Source organism: Aplosporella prunicola (assembly GCF_010093885.1).
Source record: "Aplosporella prunicola CBS 121167 unplaced genomic scaffold K452scaffold_4, whole genome shotgun sequence".
Taxonomy (NCBI): Eukaryota; Fungi; Ascomycota; class Dothideomycetes; order Botryosphaeriales; family Aplosporellaceae; genus Aplosporella; species Aplosporella prunicola.
In genome coordinates, this window is record NW_022983532.1 from 509,002 (window position 1) to 532,026 (window position 23,025).

General features: G+C 55.1%; 8 protein-coding genes and 1 non-coding gene across 9 annotated transcripts; 6 read left to right on the forward strand and 3 right to left on the reverse strand.

The window, feature by feature from the left end:
- Positions 1 to 1,102: 1,102 nt before the first annotated feature.
- On the forward strand, positions 1,103 to 1,207 carry K452DRAFT_t28. The gene has a single exon. It is a non-coding gene; the product is annotated as a tRNA-Ser (tRNA).
- Positions 1,208 to 4,474: 3,267 nt separating this feature from the next.
- Positions 4,475 to 6,335, forward strand: K452DRAFT_120985 (uncharacterized protein). The gene is made up of 2 exons (XM_033535176.1): positions 4,475 to 4,495; positions 4,558 to 6,335. The coding sequence occupies exon 2, from the start codon at positions 4,803 to 4,805 to the stop codon at positions 6,225 to 6,227; it is 1,425 nt and encodes a 474-aa protein (XP_033401223.1). The 5' UTR covers positions 4,475 to 4,495; positions 4,558 to 4,802; the 3' UTR covers positions 6,228 to 6,335.
- Positions 6,336 to 6,702: 367 nt separating this feature from the next.
- Positions 6,703 to 7,326, reverse strand: K452DRAFT_120987 (uncharacterized protein). Its single transcript, XM_033535177.1, has one exon. The coding sequence runs from the start codon at positions 7,272 to 7,274 to the stop codon at positions 6,789 to 6,791; it is 486 nt and encodes a 161-aa protein (XP_033401224.1). The 5' UTR covers positions 7,275 to 7,326; the 3' UTR covers positions 6,703 to 6,788.
- Positions 7,327 to 9,429: 2,103 nt separating this feature from the next.
- K452DRAFT_120998 (uncharacterized protein) lies at positions 9,430 to 10,180 on the forward strand. The gene is made up of 2 exons (XM_033535178.1): positions 9,430 to 10,059; positions 10,118 to 10,180. Exon 1 carries the CDS (start codon positions 9,631 to 9,633, stop codon positions 10,021 to 10,023), a length of 393 nt encoding a protein of 130 aa, XP_033401225.1. The 5' UTR covers positions 9,430 to 9,630; the 3' UTR covers positions 10,024 to 10,059; positions 10,118 to 10,180.
- A 1,616-nt stretch (positions 10,181 to 11,796) lies between these two features.
- Positions 11,797 to 16,952, forward strand: K452DRAFT_305520 (uncharacterized protein; the record flags this gene model as incomplete). The annotated part of the gene is made up of 5 exons (XM_033542908.1): positions 11,797 to 12,208; positions 12,270 to 12,393; positions 12,449 to 12,757; positions 12,814 to 13,655; positions 13,708 to 16,952. The coding sequence occupies 5 exons, from the start codon at positions 11,797 to 11,799 to the stop codon at positions 16,950 to 16,952; spliced, it is 4,932 nt and encodes a 1,643-aa protein (XP_033401226.1).
- A 93-nt stretch (positions 16,953 to 17,045) lies between these two features.
- On the forward strand, positions 17,046 to 17,509 carry K452DRAFT_121009 (uncharacterized protein). The gene has a single exon (XM_033535179.1). It carries the CDS (start codon positions 17,138 to 17,140, stop codon positions 17,396 to 17,398), a length of 261 nt encoding a protein of 86 aa, XP_033401227.1. The 5' UTR covers positions 17,046 to 17,137; the 3' UTR covers positions 17,399 to 17,509.
- An 809-nt stretch (positions 17,510 to 18,318) lies between these two features.
- K452DRAFT_283869 (uncharacterized protein) lies at positions 18,319 to 19,305 on the forward strand. Its single transcript, XM_033539849.1, has 4 exons — positions 18,319 to 18,462; positions 18,533 to 18,568; positions 18,761 to 18,898; positions 19,018 to 19,305. The coding sequence occupies exons 1-4, from the start codon at positions 18,403 to 18,405 to the stop codon at positions 19,156 to 19,158; spliced, it is 375 nt and encodes a 124-aa protein (XP_033401228.1). The 5' UTR covers positions 18,319 to 18,402; the 3' UTR covers positions 19,159 to 19,305.
- Positions 19,306 to 19,672: 367 nt separating this feature from the next.
- Positions 19,673 to 20,827, reverse strand: K452DRAFT_283871 (uncharacterized protein). Its single transcript, XM_033539850.1, has 3 exons — positions 20,410 to 20,827; positions 20,085 to 20,301; positions 19,673 to 20,027 (listed from the first exon to the last, which is right to left on the reverse strand). The coding sequence occupies exons 1-3, from the start codon at positions 20,616 to 20,618 to the stop codon at positions 19,941 to 19,943; spliced, it is 513 nt and encodes a 170-aa protein (XP_033401229.1). The 5' UTR covers positions 20,619 to 20,827; the 3' UTR covers positions 19,673 to 19,940.
- Positions 20,828 to 21,061: 234 nt separating this feature from the next.
- On the reverse strand, positions 21,062 to 23,005 carry K452DRAFT_324482 (uncharacterized protein; the record flags this gene model as incomplete). Its single annotated transcript, XM_033544707.1, has 2 exons — positions 21,062 to 22,703; positions 22,764 to 23,005. 2 exons carry the CDS (start codon positions 23,003 to 23,005, stop codon positions 21,062 to 21,064), a joined length of 1,884 nt encoding a protein of 627 aa, XP_033401230.1.
- Positions 23,006 to 23,025: the final 20 nt, after the last annotated feature.

A 23,025-nucleotide genomic window follows, 5' to 3' on the forward strand; every position in this document is an offset into this window, starting at 1 on the left:
ACGCAGACGCCGGGAGATCTTAGCGTGTCAGGCACGAATCCTTTGCCTTCTTGTTTCGGCATCGTCGACACCACCCATCTGCTCACTCCCCGGCATCTAATGTCCGGCCCTCCGCCGGTGCTCAACGGCCGTCGCCCATCCAGAGCTCGCCATGTTGCCCCATCTAGCTAGCAACTCTGCCGTGCAAATGTTTCAAGGACCACGATCAACGGCTGCTCGTTGGCGATCCCCAAATGCTCTGTTCAGGGGGGGTCACGAATCACGACTGCTTCTGTTCTATCCCATCTCTGCTAATCTCTGACACTGCCCTTCATGCAGTCAAGCCACCAAGGGCCTAACGCGCCTAACCTCCGGTCTCTCTACCCCGTGAACTAGTGTCCCCCGCCGTCCCTGGGTGTTGAGAGCTTTGCACACCTGCCACCAAAAGTAGTATCATCAACGCCGTTTTCGTTCTTACTCGAATCCTCCCGCACGGCCTTTTTCACCTAGCTTAACGGCGCCACTATCTGGATAAGAGCTCCAGCATCGTAAGGCTAGATCCGCTTTCCCTAATCGGCTCGCCTTGCAGCCAATCTCGTCGAGATCTAACCTGCGCCCACGAAGCCACGTGCAGACTCAATCTTGGAAATTTATAGCAGCACAATCGATAGTTAGACCTTATCACCACGGATTATTATTTTAATGTCTCGCTTCCTGACTTGGCGTTGCCCCTTTGCAAGCCTCGCCGTCCATGTCGAGAGATGCTCTCTCAGACCTCGCATCTAGAGACTTGCAGGTGTCGCAGATCCGCGTCACTCAGCCGTGCAGCAACCTTAAGGACGTCGCTGTCCAATCATGCCTTGCCCATCTCCCACCGCGCAAACATTCCGTGCGCATCCGTCACGACTTCCGCTTTGCGCTCCCTTGCCCTCTGGCGCCACCGAAGTCATTCCGCGGGTCCTTGCATAAAAAGTGGAACAACCGAGGAGGGCACGATGCGTCGCACTTGCACACTTGACGATGAAGGCAATGCAAGCAGCTGAGTGAAGCTTTGCTGTTAATGTTGGCTTTATATATCAAAATTTCAAAAATATTTTTATCAACAGCCGTCCAACGCACAGTTGGCACTTTGGCGGAGTGGTTAACGCGCTGGCCTGCTATCCTTCTCTTCGAGGAAGCAGCTAAGCCAGTTCCTTCGGGAGCGTGAGTTCGAATCTCACAGGTGTCGCATAAAACCGAGGCTGCTCATCTTTTTTTGCCCCGAATTTCTAAGGGCTACGATGGCACCAGATGTAGAGGACCGAATGGTGCCAGCAAGTATTTTTATTTTATTCTGCCGGATGCTACCTTACATCTCCTGTGCGAAAAAACTTTTGGTTAAAGATATGTTACCAGTAACCGTTGTTTGTTTGCTGGACGGGATTTTGGCTGGCGGAGCGTAGCGGGGCAGGGAGAAGGAGAGAAGAGGGGCATGGTGTTTGTGGGGCACAGACCGCGTCATCGCCGACCAAAGCTCTCACAGCTCCGCCCTGCCTCCCTAGACGACGTTCAACCATCCGGTACTCTGCAGCAGCTTTGTTAGCTGCTTCAAGCGCTACGTATTTATTAATAGTTTGCGCGGACAAACAAGAGTTGGTATGTCGATCATCTCCACATCTGTCTTGCCAGATCCAGACCAAACAATGTCACCAACGCCGCGGATGTTCTGGTCTTTTGTTACTCAAGCAAGCAGAAATGATGTACAGAAGCTAACATTGAAGCTACTGTCTGGAGGTGGTGCTCCTAAAGCCTTGCGTTGATGCATACGCTCGTGGTTTCCAGAGTGGAAGGTTTATCAAAGATTAAATTATCCAGTATGCGAATTCGCAGCATTGATACACATTTAAAGACATCTCTACATGTCTCTTTAAGTTCTCCGGTGGCAGAACTCACCTAACTCACTATGGTCGGCGAGAAATATCAGACAGGCTTAGATCTACTTGACCAGCTTAAAATTTGAAAAGATAGTTATTAGGATGGGATAGTGCTTGTTTTATATTATAGCCAACTAGTTGTTCACCATTTTTAGCTGTTTGATTCGCCTCTCCTGATGTGTTGAATGTAAAAGACTAACTTCATGTTTATTTATCTCGCCCCTTTATGCTCTTGGGAAACTTCCCATACTCTTTATTTATTTGTTTATTTTATTTAATTATCAACTAACTTTATATCATCCGTACAGTGCTGCGGAGACCTGTAAATACTAAGAAGGTACTTAAGCACTGTAGCCAGTCTGATTTGTATGCGGTGAAATTGGTAAGTATAATAATTTAGAAAAAGTTAGTGAATTGTCTAGAGCCTTATGTATATACCGCCACCCTTTCTTAATTACAATCCTAATAAGACTAGGTATGGTCGAACCTTAAATACCGTTGTTTAAATAGAGTAAAAGCTAGTTTATATTTCTGCAATTTACTTAAATTAAAACTTAGCTATTTATTAATACATGCATGCATGATGCACTAAAAGTCTAAAATATCATCGCTTTATTTTGCTAAAATTATCTTCCCGTATCCGAAGGTAATAGTATCCATCTTTAACCACTGTCAGTTTTACTATATACTTTATTTTTTCTCTATACAGACTAACTATCTTAAGGTGCCTCAAAATTACACACAAAGCATATAGAAGATATTTAGCAGCTCGGCGGTCCTGGATCACGTAAATGTTAGTACTTTATATTACCGGACTTGTTACTACTCTATCTTAGGTAGCTACTTCCGGGGATTCCAAGGAGAGCATCTACCTACACCAACTTACAGATTAAAGCAGAATCGTCCAACACCATACCATAACGAAATATCTTTTCCACGGGCTGATTTTAAGACCTCTGCGGGAACTAAACTAGGAGAACCCTCTTCAAAACTACCTAACAGCAAAGACCGCTCTATATAATACTGAAATTTACGACCCTAACTTCCAACATACCGTCCAAGGCAACATAGAAAACAATATCACGATAACCACCACCAAATAAGTCTTAGCGGGTCCGCCACTATGGTATAATGCTACAACTTAGTATACCGGCGGGCCCAGGAGATATATATACAAACTGAGCCTCTGTCAATTACAAAGTTAACCCGCAAATGACATCCAGAGATGCATCGTATGATCATAAATCACTCACTCAATGTTCTCTTGAATCACTGAATACTTCATGACCATGTGGACATTGGAAGCCTGCTGGTTGCAAACTAAACAGTGACAGCGAAGTGTCATCTACTGCAGTCGGAAGGGCAGATATTTTTATAGTTTACAGGCCCTTCGTGAGCAATCAATATATCCAACTAAGAGCGCAACCTCTAGATACGTCTACGAAGTAACTTGTAGGGAGCGTTGTAAAAGTACTGCAAGCATGCTTCTAACAAGGTACATGCTCCTATAAATCCGGAGCGGCTTAACATGCTTTCACTTTCCTGGAGTGCCACTTACTGTGGAGACACAAATAACGATATCTATACCTGTGACTGTATTAACAAGGATTGTGGCATCCTCTCCAGACGAATTCCGATGATAAAGCATGCGATATAATGCCGCGGAGTCATGACGGTTTCAGTAGTTCAATCAGCACGACCACAAGGTACGCCGAAGATGGTACCCGGCGTATAGCGTATTCTGCTACACCACGGCGACTCCGCTCTCAATGATATGTCCACAGCTTTACTTATCCGTCTTGGAGACCTCATTAACCGGCTTGGACATAATGGCGTCTTCGTCGGTTGGACAGATGGCAGGGCCTCTGCCGAAGTACGAGGCGGGGCTGGCGTGTGCGAGGGGTGGTGTGGTTGTTGTGGTAGAAGCACAGCCGGCCGAACGTTCTCTGGCGTCTCACAGTGGGTATGCAACGGGAGCTTATTTGTGCATACGAATATCGAGTTGTGGGGAGGACACCGGAAGTATATAAGCGAGCTCTAGGGATTGGAGGAAGAATGGAGAAGGCTCTTCCATAGAATGTTCCGAGGTTCTTTCGGCTGACGAGAGCGGTAAGGCGGCCACGCGACCTCCCCACGCTCCCTTTCATGCGCTCCAACAGAACGAACACAACAGTTCAGGGATGCCAAAAGCCGCTCGAACAGCTAATATGCCCGAAAGGACAAGACCTGTATGCGTAACGATCGGGAATTCTAGACCTGCGCTGCATCTTCAATCCCTTCCGAAGGAGACCACCCCGGCTTGCTGGAGTTGGTAAGCTGGGCTGGAAGGAAGCTCACCGTAATCCCGGAATGTGGCACGCATGCAAACATCTGCAGGGACTCGGCCATCCCTTCGCATGTCGCCGGCCACTGTCTTACAGGCTGCCAAGACGCCTTTTCTGGTTATATAACGTCTTTCACCGGGAACCGAGATCCACAGCTTAGCAAGACAGGACACGATACAAGCAGTCCCTACAGAGTACACCTTGCCTAGCTCCTAGCCCGAGTCCTGGATATGGATGAAATGGTTTTAGAGCACACATAGAGTCTATGTATCATAACTGGTTCTCTTCTTCTACTCCATACAAATATCGCAAGTAAGCATAGGCTCTAACAGTGCTAGCAGGGGAGGGGGGTCGTGAATTCGCAACCCGTAATGGGATGGGAATCCACGCCTGCCGTTCATCTTCCATGCTGTAAAGGGAAGGGTCAACCGAACATTAGCCGTGTCCTTTTCATGAAGACATCAACAACCATCCGCGTTTGTTCCACAACATCGCACTGCCTTCTTTATCAGTCTTTCCTTTCACACGATAGCTACCGATCCAAGACCATCTCAGTTCGCTACGAGCTTGTCTTCACTCTGACACCATGGACTCCATTTTGTACCAGAATGCCGAGCGCACGGTGACGGTCATAGACATCCCTACCTCGATCGCAGAGGCGCAAGGCACCAAGGATCATCCGCACCGTGCTGAACTACTTTCGCTACCGCCGCCAAAGGTTCCGTACAGAGGTCCGGGAGCCAAGTCAGAGAAAGCAAAACGGAGAGTTGCCAATCTTTTTGACGAGAAAATCGACGCTGCATACCGTGCCCTTGTCACCGAGGCCTTGGAGGATATTAACAGCAAGCACACGGGAAACTGGTTCTTACCACGTAAAGAACTGCCGCCGGTTGAACCGCTGCAGAAATCCAAAAAGAGGAAGGCGTGGCAGCTGTATCTGCCAGAGAGCAGCACTGAGGTGGGCGAAACAAACGAAACTGTTTCCATACCTGGTACTACTGATGTTGCTCTTGTCCCGAAGCTTCCACAGGATTTCTTTCCGTCTCTGCTAAAAAACGCTGGCAAATTCGTACAGCGGGAGAAGCGCATCGTGAGCGATGAAGATTTAGAAGAACCGGAGTGTCCGTTCGACACGTTGTACCACAACCCAGACGATCGCCTTGTTACGTTGTCCATCACGCATCAGCGCAACAGCCTACAGAAGACCTACAGCTTTAATATTCCTCCAGGCTCAACCTTCCTTTTGTCTGACTGTAAACATACCACCGACTTTCGCAACTCAATCCGTTGCATGTCCCAGGAACATGATACTCCGAAGCGTTTCGATTTCATCCTCTTGGATCCGCCTTGGCCCAACTCGTCTGCCAAGAACAAGAACACGTACAACACCACGAGGGACCTCTCCGAGATGTCGCGCTTGCTATTGAAGATGGAATTAGATGCATACATCAATCCCAACGGCATCATTGGCGTATGGATCACGAACAGGCCGTCCGTCCGCGACCTTGTGCTCGATCCGGAGAACGGCTTGTTTGCTAGTTGGAACATTACGCTTTGTGAGGAATGGGTATGGCTCAAGACCCTCCACAACGGCGAACCTGTCCTGTCACTGGATCACAACCTGCGCAAACCCTACGAAGTGCTGTTGCTTGGACGCAGACCGGAAAACCAGTACGAGTGGGCAACACCATTGAACCACGTGAAGAGGAGGGTGATCGCAGCTGTGCCAGACTTGCATTCACGCAAGCCTTGCGTAAAACGCTTGGTTGGGGATCTTCTGGAGGAGGGGTACTCGGCCATGGAGATCTTTGGAAGATACTGTGTGGCTGGCTGGTGGACCTGGGGCAATGAGGCCATCAAGTACAACTGGGAGGAGTTTTGGGTGGGGCAGGAAGCGGAGAAGCAGGCTGGCAGCTGCAGAGAGGCTGAGCGCAATGGTGGGGAAGCAGGTGTCGACGAACGAGCCACGATCGACGAGGAGCCTGTGGCTCGTGCTTGTGATGAAGCATGAACTTCAAGCTGGAAACGAGCGCAGCATTTCAAATTGTAGTAGGAAAACTTGTATTCTAGCGCCAGGCTAGCTGACGTGTGTGAAGACGAACACCGAAGCTAGGCATGATTAATGTCTCGGAGATACAGATTCGCGCACCTACCGTCCGTATTCATGCCGGGATTATCATAAGCTCCGGACTGAGACTTTTAGTATCTACATTGCGATGGATGCAGCTAAAGCCGGATCTCGCAGATTGGCCCGGGTGTAACAAGAGCAAGCCAACAAGCAAGCCCCATGGATACGGAAGACGGACGTCCGTAGGAGCGGATGGGATCATGGCGCAGTTGGTTGTTGGGGGCTGCGGCGCCTTTTCGAGTCTCGGATAGTTGGTTTCCGGCCTGAGAGCGTGGTTTTTTTTTTGCATGCAAATTCGATCGTCAATGATTAGCAGTTTGAGAGGCCTAAATCGAGTCGGGGGTTTGGACAATTTTTTTCTTCAAGCACACAACTGCCACGTATCCCGCGTAGACGATTTGCGCGCTATCCTGACGCCGAAGGTTTCGACTGTACGGATTAGCCCTATTCACATATGGTCCGACACAGCGTTGTGGCGAAGATTGGGACCCGAGGGGTAGAGGGAACGCCGGCGAGAGCCAGGACATGGTAACATTGGACGTCTAGAGAGCATGTGTGGTTCACGGCTTGCGCATCTGCCCCCTTGTGCTCCCGCCGCGTGACAAGCGACGGCGGCTGGCAACAACTTCCAACGTAGCAGAGCGAGTCTGGTTCGCGGCTTGCGCGGAGGACGCACGAAACCCACGGGAGCTCGAGGATCAAAGGGTCATTGTTGTCTGGGGGGTGGCAGTCGAAAACGTCACCGCGCTTGAAGAACGGCTGGCGGGTCGTTGCCAACCGCGGTTTGTTAAGTCGGCAGTTCCACGGTGACGGTGGTGGCAGGGCAACACACCCCACACGAAAGGCAGCTGGCACGTTTTTTTCTGACAGGCGCCGGGCGCGTTTTCTTGGCGGCGTGCGCGCGACGGTAACCGCGGCTTGGAACCTCATTTCCTTTCGCGATGCATGAGGTCATGGCCGTCCGCTTGGGGCTGCGCCGGCCGAACGAACAGCGAAGAGTGGAACAATGTTTCATCCGTAGCGCCCAGCATCGTATCATCCATGCCGCTTCTGGTCGGTAAAGCCCAATCAACGTGGTCCACCGTAATCAAAGCCCGCGCACAGTGTCGTCATGGCTCATGCAGCCGCCAGGCCCTTCACATGCACGACGCTGGACCCTTTGGGAGATCAGCGGCCTTCAGGCTGATGAGTGAACGCCCGCTCCGCTGGCGCATGGAGCTTGCCCAACTTTGAGGGCACCGCAACCCAATGATGGCATCGAGCAGCTTCTTCACCCTTCGCTTAGCCGCGCCGATCGCCACTTCGGCAAAAGCTTGGCCCTCTCCTAAAGCGCTCGCGGCTCGTACGAGAATGGTTGGCTTGACTCGGAGCACGCCGCCTGCCCGCGCAATCCTCTTTCGCAATCCGGGGCCTTGTTGTCGTACACCTGCGACGAGTGGATGGGAAGGCCTGGGGTCCTTCATTTCCGCCTGTCACAGGATTGAGGATTAAGGTGTTACTCTGGCTTGGGGGCGGGGCCCGCGAGAGGGTTTCCAGAAGGCTGTTTGCTGCGGCGGGCGCTGCTAGAGTACCGCGCGCGCAAAAGTCCGCTCGCGTGGGCAACACATTTTGGGGGAAACAGGGCGGACACGGCGGGAGAGGGCTTGGCCCGCGGCGGCGGCGTTGGCGGCGGCGGCGCAGACAGAGTTTTTGTTCAAACGACGATAAAACACGAGGCTGTAAAGAGCAACTCGGGCCGATGGGCGGACGCGGAGCGCGGCCAATCCTTAACCCGCCAGGCAGCACCTAGGTCGGGAGGGCTGCCGGGCGCGCCGTCTGGCCGAGCGGCACTGGAGCCCTTGTGCCGGGTTGGCTCACCGGATTGCCTTTCACAACCCTTTTTCCTGCATTTCCCCCTTTTGGCCTTATCGCGGGTTACGCAAGGCAAGTGCTCTCTTGGGAGGGGTATCACAGCGGGTAGGAGAGCATCTTCACATGTACGGATGATCAGACCCATGCGGTGCCCATTTTTACTCCGCACTCGAGCACCCCCCACCTCCTTTTGCGCCATCATCAAACCATATGGGTCTCTCCTGCCGCCCCCAAACTCTTTTGAGCGCGTCTAGAGAAAATACCGGAGGCAACTGCACGACGCCCTCAGGGTCCAAAACCAACCCTAAGCAGTAAACCCTACCCCAGCTTTGCCATGCCGTCCCAAGGACCGCGTCCAGCCCTGCCACCGGCCCTCGAATCCGCCTGGCGCTCCGCCATTGCCCTGAACCAGGAACGTAGGGCTTGGGGCGGCGAGGGGGATGCAGCGAACGACGGCTCACCGGTCCACAACTCCAGGAGGAGGTGTCAGCAAGCTTCGGCCGGCAGGTTGCACGTCGTTCGGGCGTGGTACCCAAAAGGCAGTCAGGCAACCCCGTAGATACCCGAGATGAGATCTTGCAACAGCGTCATCGTGGGTACAGTCGGTCCTTCGGTGGAGAGGGAAAAGTGTACCCTCCGGCGGGAGACGCGGTCAGCCCTGTTGCAACGGCAGGCCAGCAGGCTCCTGGCACCTGCACCGCTGGCATTCCTGCAACGCAACCGCAGCCCGCGGCTCTGTCACCGCCAGGGCACAGCTGGCACCGCCAGGGCAGTGCAGGGCTGACGGGACTCCGGGAGTCATCTGGCTGCGGATTGCGCCAGGCCAAAATGATGCGACACGCCAAACACGGGCTGTCCGAGGACCACGGCGTTGTGTCCGGCGGATCATCAGGCCGTCGAGCGGTCGCTTGTCACTTTGTCAGGCGCCGGGGTGGCACGCGCGTTCAGGCAAGTCGGCACTTGTTCCCAATCTCCACGTATCCGACGTTTCGCTTCCAAGCTTCCGACGGGCGGTGAATCACCGCTACTGTGCTGCTGACGCTTACGGCAACACATCGCCTTTGCTTCCCGCAGCTGCACGCACGCTAAGATTCTGCCTGCCGTCCGAGTGCCAGGGTCAGGGCGGCGTCCGTCCGTGCGGCCCTCCCAAAACAACGCTACCGTGTCATGCCCGCCCGCCAGCCTTGCTGCTCTGTTGATTGATATAATCCACGCGCCCCCCCCCCCGTGTGCTTGATTGCTCTCCAGATCCCAAAGGTCAAACGCCAGCGCACCGTGACATTCACAGGCACCTGCGCCACCCCAGCGACTACCACGACAACAACACTACTACTACTCCGCCCGCTTTCTTATTATAACTCGCCTGCTCCGCCTCGCCCGCTTCGCCTACCACCACCAAACACCAAAACAAACATCCACCACCACAACCACCACTATGTATACCACCACCGCTCCCGTCTGCATCCCCTCCTCGGCTCGCTCCAGCAGCATGTCTTCCAACGACTCTCTCTCTGGCTCGCCTCGTGGCTCCTCCACCCCGGCTTCGTCCTGCGCCTGGCCCAGCTGGCCCTCGGGCAAGTCCTTTGGTTCGCCTCCCAGCTCCTTCATCAGCGACGAGGACCTTTTCGGCGACGACTTCTTTGGCAGCATCCCTCTTCTGGAAGAGGCCCCTGCTCCTCCCCGCATGCATGTCATGCCTCAGCCGCCCGCTGCGCCGCTTCAGCCGCTGTACGCCAGCCCTAAGCACAGGAGCAGCTCCAAGAGCCAGAGGCGCAACTCCAAGCCCATGGAGGCTATCTCCGAGACGCCCAGCAAGGGCCCGGAATAAGTAGGTGCTCAGTAGCGAGCGACGGCAAATATTCAGGTAAGCTTTCCTATTTTGGGATATTTGTAAGCCGACTAATGCTGACTTGCCTAATTAGGAAACTGCTCTATTTTCCCGTCATCGCTGTAACCATCCACCGAAGACAAGCATTAGCCCCGACCATCCCGTCGGGAAAGCTCTCTCATCCGCAGATGGATGCAAGGTCGACCAAATTGCGATCAGCACCTTTCGGCCATCAGCATATGCTTGCAGCACGTGTTAGGGAACATGCACCACCAATATGGTCGTGTCCCGTCGCGATGCCGCAGCTCGGCCAGCGATGCCTAACGGCACGCTGGCGTTCGCTCCACAAGCCACGATAACCGCATCACCGCATAGACGTGGCGTCGCGCGGTGATGCGGCTTGCGCTTCGTCACAGCACACCCCGGTCTTGGTTGAAGCAACCGTCCACTCGTTGGGGATCTGGAGGAGTCCGATCGTTGTCTTTTCCCGGTATCATCTGTAACCACGGAAGCATGTAGGAGGACAAGATGCGCATGGCAGCCTTGGCAAAGGCTGGTGAGTGGTCGCCCGGCGAAGGCACCCTTGGAAGCAAGTCGGAGGAGGCCCGTATTTTTCCCTTTCGTCAGCGGCGAATGGAAGAAATTCCAGAAGGATGGGGCACAAGCGCGACCGTCCATAGACGCGACGAGGGGAAGCGGAAGGGCGCAGGGCCGGGCGACAGGGTAGTAGATAGCCTCGGCGCTTAGACGCGGCGAGTTCAATGCAAAGCAACCTCAGTAAAGACTACCGACGACCCAGTAGCAAGGCGACAGCAGAGAGTGAGGGTGACGGTGACGATTGTACGGTGAAGGCCTCGTTGTTTTGGGCTCGCGGAGTGGAGTGCCAAGGGCGAGGCTGTTGCAGGGGCAAGGAGGAATAATATCGACAGCTGGCCTCGCGTCTCGTCCCGTTTGCTGCGACACGTCATGCGGGCGCGATGCAGACGGTTCAGGCACGCTTCGTTGCACGCGTTGGACTCGTTGTACTTGGGCTGCGCCACAGGGCAGCGATACGACGTGGGCGCTGCGCCACATGAGGCGCCACGGCAAGGGGCGAGCTCTTGCGAGCCGTCGCGAGCTTTGGGCGGCGACGATATAAATACGGGCTCGAGCTTTGGCGATGATTGGCTGGCGGGCGCGGTGACTTAGGCGCTGCCCTACGTTAGCGCGGCGCGCAGCAGAGCAGTTGCTGGGGTCGAGTGGCCTCGCCGTTCCTGAATCTATCACAGCACACTGGGCGCGTGGAACCTCGCACACTGTGTCACTTCTCGCGCGGCCGAGTGGCCGGCCATGGCACGAGACGGCCCCCGTCCCTCAGATCAACTGCAGGTCCCGCGGACCAGTAGACGCCGGGCAATGGCGTCGCTCAAAAGCCTCGCCCTGTCACGAGAGTGGCTGCTTGCAAGCGCCCGCCTGTGATTTGACTGTCTGCTGCATATCCTTCTCTGCTGCTGCTCGCTCTTCTTCTGTCCCAAGCTGCACGTTTGCGCTGCTGTACCTGCCCGCACCACCATCCCAGAGCGGGCGCATGCATCTGAGTCCGGCCACCGCAGTCGACGCCCACTCAACGAGCGTGGGGTTCAGCTTTACCGCCTTCTAGAGGCTCGTCGGCACGGTAAGTCATACTTAGGCACGCCGCTCCCTCGACCCTTTCTATTTCCGGCTCTTTCCACGCTCCCAAGCACCGTCTCCATGCCCTCTGGCCCAGGCTAACCTCCCCCAGACACGTGCGAGATGTCGACCGGACCATTGCGCAGACATCGGTCGACGTCGCGCAGCAGTTCGACGCGCGCCGACAACTCCTCCCTGCCACCACCTGCCCCCAGCACCACGCCCAGGGCCGCCGAGTTCGAGCCATGCGCCGCCACCGCATCCTTCTTCCTCTACGCCCAGCGCAACACTATCCTGTGCCTCCACCATGATACTTTGGCCATTGAACGCCGCTTCGGCCGCCACCGGGAGGACGTGTCGTGGATTTCTGCAGACAATGTAAGCGAGAGAGGCGCTGGTCGACTAGTGGTTAGCTACGATGTGGGGAACACGGCCATTGTTTGGGACCTCCTCACGGGCGACGAGGTTTCGCGTTTCGCGTCATACGAACAAATCAGGACCGCTGCTTGGATGCGCAATGGAAATATTGCTTTTGGTAAGCCGCTACCACCCTTTTCGGAATCGTTTGGTTGCCCGGAGACTAACGGTGTTTGCAGGCAACTCCCAGGGAAACATTATTCTCTTCGAACCAGCCACCTCCGAGCATATCTCGGCGAGGACAATCTTCGACCCAATCACAGCTCTTGCACCAGCTGCCGACTGTCGTACATTCGCCATCGGGTACGTATCCAACTCGCTTCTAAAAATAAATCCATCGTGCTCACACGTACAATAGATATCTCAACGGGTCGATCCTGATTGCGTCGCTCCAACCTTCATTTACGATTTTGCACACCCTCACGACGCAAAAGACCCCGTCGCCGATCATCAACTTGGCCTGGCATGGCTCTTCTTCAAAGCAAAAATCAGATATGTTGGCGACGCAGATGTCGGACGGCGATCTGCGTGTTTGGAGTGTAGCCAAAGCTCCTCACAATGATCCTCCGTGCGTGATCAGAATTTTGAACCGTTCTGAGAACAGGGAGGTCGGCCCATGTTGGTTTGCCTGGTCCAAGAATGGCAGAATCGTGCAGTACTCCGAAGGGTAAGGGGATTGCTACCATTTCCACCGATTTGAGGTTTGCTCACACACCGGAACAGATCCACCTACGCCTGGGACGTGCGCACCAAAAAGGTCACTTACGAGGTGGTACCAACAATAGACGGCGTCACGGCCATTGCCAATTACGGCCCTCAGGCTACTCTGTTCACCCTAGGCCGAAACCACACTGTGCAACAGTACGATCTCAACCCGAACAATGCGCCGATGCTTGTTGCAAATGTTCAGCATGTTCCGGCAAATGCTCCCCCTTCACCGCCAAATTCGATCGAGGAAAAGAAGGAGCAGACCAGTGACACCGAAACAGCCTCTGCGCTACCCGTGTACCTGGACTCTGGGGCAAGCAGTGAAGATGAGGGTGTAGCCATGTCTCCTCTGCAAAAGATTGCACAGGAAATGGACCAATTGGAAGAGGAGCGCCGTGACCGTGTTGGTCCCCTGAGTCCTGTATCGAGCAGGTCTTCCACTACTTCTCGTTCCTCGGGTGGGTCAAGAAAGCACCGCTACCGCTATGACAAGCCATCATCCCGCGATTCCGAATCAACGGGAGGATCGACAATATTTTCTTCGGGTTCATCGACAAACTCTGGGCCGTCTTACCACGGACGTGAGAGCATGTCGATCCGCTCTGGATCATCATACGCCTCCTCCTCCAAGCATAGGTCAAGACCCTCTGGGCTGCGACAGGAGGTTCTTCGCAGTCCGGCAGAAGATGCCAACCAGGAATTGGACCTGTTCCCATTTGCCAAAGCCCGTCTCAGCGATGTTCCATTCAGGATGCCTCAGCCTGGCGCAGCGAAAACTCCCGATGATCTTCGACTCCAAATGTTAAGCGTTGTTTTTGGCTGGGAGGGAGATATCGAGGGTCTGGTTCGCGACGAACGTAAGTGTCAATGAAATGTGCTGAGGAGTATAATACTAACTTGAGGCTGCAGTAAGCCGTCACCAGCCAGGTTCCGCTACCGGTGTTTTGCTTTCAAAATGGCTTGGTGACAACGGCGCCGACCTGATGGCTTCCATGATTGGCTCCGAGTCAATGACTTCGTCCGACTGGATGCTGCTCGCACTAGCCTCAATAGGCAAAGACTCACAGAAGAAGGTCGGCGAAGCATTCGTGCAGCGACTTCTGGAGAAGGGCGATGTCCACCCAGCTGTTGCTATCCTTCTCGGCTTAGGCGAACCAAACGAAGCGATAGAGGCCTACGTCACCCGCAAGAAATACTTGGAAGCAATTTTCCTTACATGTCTCCATTTCCCGGAAGACTGGCAGCGGATATCCCATCTCGTGAGGAAATGGGGCGAAGTTGCGGTCACGACTGGCAGCCCAGAGCTTGCTGTCAGATGCTTCTACTGCACCAGTTTTGAGTCGACGGAACCCTGGTCCTCGCCGCGTGCGCAAGACGCTGTGTTTTCTGCGCAAAAGGAGCAGCAGCAAATTTCCTTACAAATCAGCCCTCCTTTGTCGCCGCCCCCAGGATCCGTTGGCTCCAGCCGCGTGAAGAACGCAGCTCTAAAGCTTGTTACCAACTTTGATGACAAGGGATCAAACTTCCTCTCCGCCCACGATGACCGCACGGCTGTAGGCATAACACCGATCGCTCAGTCTGCCCTATCGCCTTCAGGTGGAAACAACCCCTGGTTGCGGCCCAGTGCCAGGACGCGGGAACCATCATCTGCCAGGACCGCCACTCCTGGAGGTTACATGCGAAAGCGCTTCCCATCGAAACCGGACTTTGACAGGGGCACGCCAATCGAACTCAACGTTCCTGAGTTTGGTGGAGAAACCCCTCAACCCACGACTGCCGTAAAGGAGACCGACGATCAGATCGATTTGCCATTTGTGCAGGAGCCGGAACCTAGCTTGACTGCCCAAGCTAGTCAAGAGGAGCCGGAAGAGGATGCGCCGATGCTATTGAGCGCAGTCTCGTATGATCCAAAGACATCCAAGGCCAGGTTGGCCGAAGACCCACTTCCTTCCCCTGCACACGGCGTTTTTGAGCAACTCAGACAACGGGAAACCAGCAGGCGCAACGAATCTCGGGACAGGAAACCTGATGGCCTTTCGGTTGATATCTTGGACACTGTTGAGACTGGCCCAAACTCCGGGCTCCCCTCCAGCCGTATGGGAGAGCTCAGCCCGCCTTCTACTAGCAACAGCTTGAAGAGTGCCAAGGTTAGAAGCATCGACCAATACATCAGCAGTCTGGAAGAAGCCAACTACCACGCACGCAAGCAGAAGCGGGTTCCGAGTCGTAGCCGTGCCGTGAGTCGGGAACGTAGGGGCCGCCCCACCGAAGAGACGCGTGAACCCTCCCAAACCCGGGGTCGCTCTGGAGTTCGCTACATCAAGCCTGCGAAGCGCTCGCCGTCTTCCCCGGTGCCCATGTCTCCCGAGGACGCGGGAATCTTCAATGATAGCAACAACAGCAACAACGAGAGCTTCGATGATGAACGCTACTACAAGGTCACGTCTCCAGTTGAGCCTCGGCCACGTAGTCGAAGCCGTGGTAACTCCAGGGTCCGATCTGCGTCAAAGGTGTCTGAGCGGAGAGCGCGCAGCAAGATGGGACGCACACCTAGCAGGATGGCTAGCCGCCACGCCAGCCCTGAGCGCCGTGACAGTCTAGATGACGGAAACATCGCACCTCCCAAGATCTCACCTGTCCCTCTTCCTGAGCTACCCAAGGACGATGCGGATGACGAAGAACCGATGCCAGTTGCTTCGCCGAGAGTGCGGCAACGGAGCACGAGCCGACGCCCTAGTACTCGAGAGCGGTCTCTTAGTCGTAGGCGCGAGACTTCTGATTCGCATGTCCGGCCTCAAACGCCAGAGATGCCGCACGATCGGCAATCCTCGCGGGTGCGTGTGCCTAAGATTCAGACAGACTTCACAGAGGTCACATCTAGGCCACTGACGAAGAAAGAGCTCGCGCAAAGGGAGCTCGAGGAACGGCGTATGTCTTTGGCTCGCAGGCCCTCTGCTCCTGTGATCCCACACCCGCAAGATCTGTCAAGGCCTCAGTTGTCTGGTCGCTCTTTGACCGATATGAGCAACTCTCCGCACTCGTATCTCCCACCTTATAGCGACAGGATCTCTCGCAGCCACACTGTGGATCCCGATGCCATGATGCGCTACAACCCCAGAGCTACCTTTGGCACCTCGACAACCTCGACTCCCATTGGTCTTCCCGCGACACCGCGTGCTCTCCGTCATCCCAGATACATGAGCAGCGATCCCCATGAGCGGGATGCCGTCCCTGCTGTGCCCGAGATCCCCGAACATCACATCATTCAGGTGCCAGACATCAACGAGAGCCAAGACGATGTTGCACCACTTTTGCCTTCAACGGTTTATGGTCAGAATGGCCCACAAGGGCCTCAACGTTCTGCTTCGGCACCTCCCGAACAGATGCAGATGCAGTACGGCGTCCACAGGCGTGGCTCGGCCAGCAGCCGTGGTAGCGGCAACAAGCGCGTTAGCCCTCCTCCAATCACCGCTAGCATCGACGAGACCATTCACGAGGATCAGGTCATCATCATCCCAGAGCCCGAAAACCCTCCTCTCCTCGCCGAGTTGCAGCATTTGGCCGGTCCGCCGCCGCCGCCTCCCCCACCGAGCATGTTCCAGCCTTCACACGGTCGCAATGGCAGTGGCGTGATCAATATCGCTATCGACGAGCACCCTGTGGGGCCTAGCACCACTCCGGCTCTCGAAGGCCCAACCATCCTGCCAACGCCATCTAACAGCCCGGACATGCACCGGCACCGCCGTGGTCGGGGCTCTGTCTCCGAGAGTATCGGCAGTCGCCTGCGCGGCGTGACAGAGCGCATGCGTAGCACATCGCGGTCCGGAGGGCGCGCCAAGTCTCCGCCCATGGACTTCACACCATCGCCGTACGAGTCGGTCCAGATGCCGTTCTCCTGGTCGCGTCAGAATACCAGATCACCGCCCATTGCCGAGTACCGCGGCGCGTCTCCCTACGAATCGGTCCCGCCGCCTCCGCCTCCTCCGCCTCCGGCGCCGATGGCGGGTGGCTCCACCTTGATGGAGCAGGTCATCCCTCCCGAGAGGGACGGTAGGGGAAACGGATACGTGAGGAACCCCAAGGAGATTCGTGCCAACATGCCGCCGGAGCAGCTGCAGTACGGCGTTGCACAGAGCGCGGGCGGCATGATCTAGTTGCTTGTCATGGTGCCGGTGGGGATGGAAAGAGCACGGCATGCATGCTTCGTCCTCCCAACCTGTCATCGGTCTTCCACTTGTCAATTTCGTGTCGTCATCTTGTCATTCTAAACGTGCATGGCAGTGCACCAGAAAACAAACACCGAAACTCATCGCATTAACGACCGCTATGACTCCATGTTATGTATCCGCCTTTTACTATACATAATAACCTGGCTCGACATATACCACCACATCAACACTACCACCACCGTCATCATATATTATCACCATCATCATCAAACCAGATACCCTTCGTCATTACCTCGTTATGGCCAGCTTCTGTTTGTTTCGGCACTTTTGTGGAGTTCTCTTTCCTCTCGCTTTCATGGCCTGCGCTGCTGCTACTATTGCTGCTGCAGTTGTTGCTGCTTCGCCGCAACATTTACCCTTCTTCAGATTGACACCCGTTTGTACCATTCATCACTTTCCTTTGCATACACACTTCTCATTGTTCAAAAAGCGCATCGTTAGCACCCTCCACTACCACTGACTCCCGCGCTGTTGCTGCAGTAGCGGTGGTGATGGAGGCTTTTTATACGTTTTGGTTTACCTTCTTCCTTCGCTCTTCAAATTCTTTTCAGCCGTTTTACTGGAGGAGGGACATTATCCCGTGTGGATTCTCCTAGCTACCTACCGCCTGCTCCCCTATCATCCGTCCCCGCAGTACCTCCCCCTGCACTGTGTCAATAAGTCGACCAGCATCATTTCCTCGTGTGGAATAGATGCCGGAAGGAACCAAGGAAGTAAGAAAAGGGGGAAGAGAAAAAGGAAATGTATCAGGGAAAACGGAAAAGGAGGAAAGCATTAAACGAACAAGCCTCGACACAGACGTTCGGCCTCGCGGCCAACCCTCACGTTTTGTCCTCTCTTTACTAGTAGCGTCGGTTCTTGGCCTCCTGCTTTTTTCTGTTTTTTGGCGGTCATCGTTTGCTGCTGTTGCTGCGCACGCTGCCTTCGTTACTGTCCTGACCTTTTGCATTTCTGCGTGTAGCTAGCTAGTAGTACCATTCCTCACACCTCATCTCCATCATGAATGAAATGCCTCTCTCTGTAATCACCCTCTCCTGGGCACTCCTTATGTAACTGAATTCAGCCTGTCTTGCTTGCGTGAGATTGATTGAATGGGTCCTTGCCCACCAGTATTGTGCTTTGTCAGCTCTAAAAATGCAGCCAAAACCGTGGACATTATTCTGTGTTCAAGACAGCGCCCAGAAGCATTGAGTTTACATACATCCGTTGCACGTGACCCCGGGAACCCTGCGACCGATCACCGACGCAGCTCCCCGCTGCGGTGCGGCAGGTGCAGCAGCATCACCGCCTTGGCCGGAGCTTGCACGCCAGCGCATTCTCGACATCTACCACGCACACCACAGCAGCAGCACAACGGGCGGACGAACTCTACATCATGTCTGCGCCCGCGTCCCAGTACCGGGACCGCCAATTCCTCGCCGTCATCGGCGATGAAGTACGTCCCGCCTCTCTTGCTCGGGCAGGAACCAACTGGGCAGGCAGCTAACGGACGACTTTGCGCATAGGACTCCGTGACGGGGCTGCTCCTCGCGGGCGTCGGTGTACGTCTTCCCCCGCACCCTGCTTCTAGGTCTTAGGCAAGACAGAGGATGCATGCACGCATACATACATACATCCATGCTCACTCGACCCAACATTCCCGCACCAACCACCACCACCACCACTACCACTACCATCGCATCACGGCACCGTAGCAGTAATTGTAACTAACCTTCGCACCCCCATCCCAACAGCACGTCACGCAGCCGCCCGACAACCAGAAGAACTTCCTAGTCGTGGACCCGAAGACCGAGACGGCGGCCATAGAAGCCGCGTTCGACAAGTTCACGAAGGAGCGCAAGGATATCGCTATTGTGCTCATCAACCAGCACGTACGTTCTACGTCCTTTCCCACTGTCGCTCCCACCCACATACTTGTCTTTTCGTCTGCTTGAACGATCGAATGGCATGGCACACACACGAACAGACCGACTGATTGACATTCGTCTAGATCGCTGAGCGCATACGTCACCGCGTCGACACGTACACGCAGGCTTTCCCCTCGCTGCTCGAAATCCCCTCGAAAGACCACCCGTACGACCCGGAGAAGGACAGCGTGCTCAAGAGGGTTAGGAGGCTGTTCGGCGAGTAGGCGTCCTCTGGCAGTAGCGGTGGTGGTGGCGAGGTTTCGTTTTCATGTGCTTCCGACAGAGAGCAGAGCAGACACGATCAATAATGGACTGCCTTGTACAGTTTAAGACAATATACCCATATCGACTGACAGCGGAGAGGTCGTGGCGAGCAATCGTGCGTGTGGAAGCAAGTTTGGTGGTGTCCGTGTTGAAGAGCATTAACCGTCCGTCACCGTTAAATGAGATTCACCGTGAAGCGAGATGGTGATACTTATACAGAGTGGAAGAAGAGACCTAGTTCAGATATGTAGAGGCTTTGTACGGAGAAGAAGAGCCTTAGTTAGGATATGTAGAGTCTATACATATTCTAAGACCTTTTTATCTATACCGAGAACTCGGGCTAGGAGCTGAGCAAGAAGTGCTCCGTAGGGACTGCTTGTATCGTCCCCTGTCTCGCTATACGGTGGATCTAGGTTCGCGGTGACGGACGTTACGCACGTCAAAAACGGTTCTAATACGATGCAAGCCTAATCCGTTATATCGTCATTACCCCAAGCACCCTGCTAGTAATCTAACGCCTGTCTGGTATCGGTTTCGGAAAAGTATTCCATCCACAAGGCGTCCAACACCCCGAATTGAAACAGTCTCGCCACTATGCTCATGCTCGGAACCTCCTATTCATCTCCAGTCCAGCCTCTCACTCCAGTGAAACGTGCCGGTCACAAGAACGCATGATAGCGCAAAAGACGAGTCCTCAAAGACCACATTCAAAAACGCTGCATCGGATAACGCGAATTGTCCATTACCTGTGGAACATGACGGTAGCAGTAAGGCAGGTAATCTTGACCTCGTCCTTGGTCAGGACGTCAGCCAGGACAGTGTACTTTCCCTGTAACGTTTTTCGTCAGTGAATAGTCGTTGAACGCATGATGTGGTGGTCACTTACAGGAGGGATCTGCTTGGGCAGATCGACGTCCTTAGTCAACTTGAGGTCACCCTTCTTGAGCGGGCACTCAAGGTTGACTTCCTTAACGTATTCGCACAGCGGCGCCTCCTGCTTGATCAAAGTGATCAGGCCGTACTTGACCTGCAGCCTGACCTTGGCACCCTCCTCAATGTCCTTGTGTAACGTGCCAGTCGCTTCGATAGAGAGAGTCTTGCCACTGTTGTAAACTGTTAGCCAAAGTATTCTCGTACAAATGACGCGCGGCTTCGTCGGTGGTTGCGGTCGATCGATCGGAGGCGAGTGCGACGACAGGAAAGGGACTCACGCTTCGGGCGGGTTGGGCGAAAGGTCGACCTCTTCGATGGTAAGAATGTTGTCGGCCGGGTCCTGGCAGAAGGCTAGCGGGTTGCTGCCCGGGACCTTGAGGTCTTCGGTGATAGCAACCTGCTGCGATGCGCCAGTGAAGTCGCTGAGCAGGTTGGCGCTAGCAGACGCGGCGCTGACGGCAGCAAGGAGAAAGGTGCTGAGCTTCATTGTAGCGACGATGGTGTGATAAAGGTGAGTGTTTGTGTTGGTGTGAGGTTTTTGGACTGGTGGAGAAAGATAGGTGATAGGTTGAGATAGCTGGTGTGGAGTTGGGGATGGTGAGGCGAAGTTGGTCTTGTGATCCGGAGAGATGACGATGTGTGGCTGGAGCCGAGGCTTGGGCGCCAAGCACTCTGCACATCGCTCCACCAACTCCATGTACACATCACCTCTACAAACCAAGTATGTACTTAGGTCTAAAGCTGCAACGCTACCGCTTTGCAGGTTATATGTTTGTGTGGGAAAGCTGCTCTCTACCGTGGGGTTATTGCTCTTAGTCGTAATAGTAATTAGTCGATTGATTGTTCAATCGTTTCTCGAGTTGCCTTGGGAGAGAGCGCAGATATGCTCACTAAAGACGAAGTTTGCCAACGAAGCGTTTACGAGGTCACCTACGAGGGTGCCTCTGCAGCCGGGGCGGGGGCAGAAGCCGGCGCCTGGGCCGCAGCAGCCGGAGCAGGCGAACCAGACGGCGCAGCGGGCGACGCATTGCCGGTCGAGGAAGTAGAGGCGCCCCTGGCAGCCCGGCCCCTCCCGCCTCTGAACGCACCACCTCCGCGCATCGCCTGCGCTGGGGGTCCCGAAACAGACGGGCCTCTGGGCGTGCGTTGCGCGGGTGCCTTGTCTTTGCGCTCGAGGACCTGGACGGCGCCCTCTGCGACCTTAACGGGTGACGCGGCGATTGCTTTTTGCAGGCCGCTCGGCTCGGCAAAGTCTACGTAGGCAAAACCCTTGCGCTTGTCGATCTCAACTTTTTCGATGGAGCCGAAGACGCCGAGTGCGGCTTCGATAAGTGGCTCTGTGATACCCTGACTGGCGTTGGCGTGCTTGAGGAAGGCTTGCTTGGATGTTGGGGCCGGGACAGGGGAAGCAGGTTGACGCGCGGATTGCTGTGCGCGGGAAGCAGCAGGCGCGGGCTTAGCGGCGGGAGGGGCAGTTGTGGTAGAAGCAGGTTTCTCGGATTGTTGTGCCGGTTGCTGTGCCGGTTGCGCGGGAGCTTGGGGCTTCTTGAGGATCTTAGGGCCTGTGGGAGGCACAGGAGCCGCAGCAGGCTTGTTACCTTCGGTTGCGGCTGCAGCTTCAGCCTTGGCCTTTCCTGCAGCACGGCGTTCGGCGCGCGTAGGACGGGAGTCTTTCTTCGCCGATCGTGCCTCTGACTGAGCCGGCTTGGCAGGGGTAGGCGCTGGTGATGGGTTGGCTGGTTCTTTTGGTGATGCAGTCTCTGTGGGCTTTGTCGTTTCCTGGGATGCAGCAGCAGCGGCTGCTGCCGCAGCTTCGCGGCGGCCACGTCTTCCACCTGCAGCTGGTCCGATACCTAGGTCACGTTGGAGCATTTGCTTGGCGATATTGACATTGCCGCGCTCGCGTTTTCTTTCTGCCGCAGGTCCACTAGGTGTGGATTTGTTGTTGTCGGTCGTTTGGGACTGTTTCGAGGCGGCTTCCTTGTTTAAGATCTTAACAGCTTCTTTTGCAGCGGCTTCCTTCGCCTTCTTAGCTTCTGCCTTGCTCTGCTTTGTAGGCTTATCCGGACTGGCGGTGGTATCTTTGGCAGCGTTACGTCCGCCTTTCTTCTCACTAGCTTTAGCACTGGCTTTGTCGTCCTTGGATTCTCCTCGGGAATGCTGTTTGGTTTGAAGCTTCACTGGTTGCGGTTTCTCCTTTGCCAGCTTCTTCTCACGCAGATGCTCGATAAGAGGCGTCGTCTTAATCTCTGGTTTCTCCTTGTTTGCGGCATCTACCGTGACGTCCGTTGGAGTAGGCTTGGGAACTGGGTTGGTAAGGCTCTCCAAAAAGTCCTTGAACTCTGGGTCCTGGTCGATGGTACCTTGGCGGGCATCATTGCGGCGTCTGCCTCCGGGGATACGAGGGTAGGGCGCGAACTCGAGAGACGGCGGTCCAATGAGGGCGGAGTCTCTTGAAGTGTTCTTTGCATCGGTGAAGGAAGTCTGGCGAACCTTGTCGGCAAGAGAGGCCAGAAGGCTTTGGTCCGTCAGCCGCAGGTAGGCGCGCGAAGGGCGGGAGGGCTTGGCCAGGCTGTAATATACGCGGTCAATGCACTTTGCTCGGCCCAGAGCGGAGGATGAAGAAGCTCACTCTTTGGATACCTTGCCGGCCTTGTAGACGAACCAGTCGACCTTACCTCCGCCAAGCTTCCAGTCGTCGCCTAGGGCAGTTTCGAACTCGACCTGGGTCAGAGCCGGGGCGAGTCTACGCACGACGACCTTGAGGCGCGGGGCAGCGGACTTGGACGAGGAAGCGCGGGAGGCGCCGTTGGGATTCTTCTGCAGGGCGGCAGCGGGAACTGGCAGGACGCCATTTGCAGTGGCGGGCGCCATGGCTGCAGCTGGGGGGTTAG

Coding starts and splice junctions, on each gene's coding strand:
- K452DRAFT_120987 (XM_033535177.1), bottom strand. CDS start 7,274: ATGAGGTTCCAAGCCGCGGTTACCGTCGCGCGCACGCCGCCAAGAAAA.
- K452DRAFT_120985 (XM_033535176.1), top strand. CDS start 4,803: ATGGACTCCATTTTGTACCAGAATGCCGAGCGCACGGTGACGGTCATA.
- K452DRAFT_120998 (XM_033535178.1), top strand. CDS start 9,631: ATGTATACCACCACCGCTCCCGTCTGCATCCCCTCCTCGGCTCGCTCC.
- K452DRAFT_283871 (XM_033539850.1), bottom strand. CDS start 20,618: ATGAAGCTCAGCACCTTTCTCCTTGCTGCCGTCAGCGCCGCGTCTGCT. Junction 20,302..20,409: donor TCGCCCAACCCGCCCGAAGC/GTGAGTCCCTTT, acceptor AGTTTACAACAG/TGGCAAGACTCTCTCTATCG. Junction 20,028..20,084: donor TGCCCAAGCAGATCCCTCCT/GTAAGTGACCAC, acceptor AAAACGTTACAG/GGAAAGTACACTGTCCTGGC.
- K452DRAFT_283869 (XM_033539849.1), top strand. CDS start 18,403: ATGTCTGCGCCCGCGTCCCAGTACCGGGACCGCCAATTCCTCGCCGTC. Junction 18,463..18,532: donor TCGCCGTCATCGGCGATGAA/GTACGTCCCGCC, acceptor CTTTGCGCATAG/GACTCCGTGACGGGGCTGCT. Junction 18,569..18,760: donor TGCTCCTCGCGGGCGTCGGT/GTACGTCTTCCC, acceptor CCATCCCAACAG/CACGTCACGCAGCCGCCCGA.
- K452DRAFT_121009 (XM_033535179.1), top strand. CDS start 17,138: ATGTATCCGCCTTTTACTATACATAATAACCTGGCTCGACATATACCA.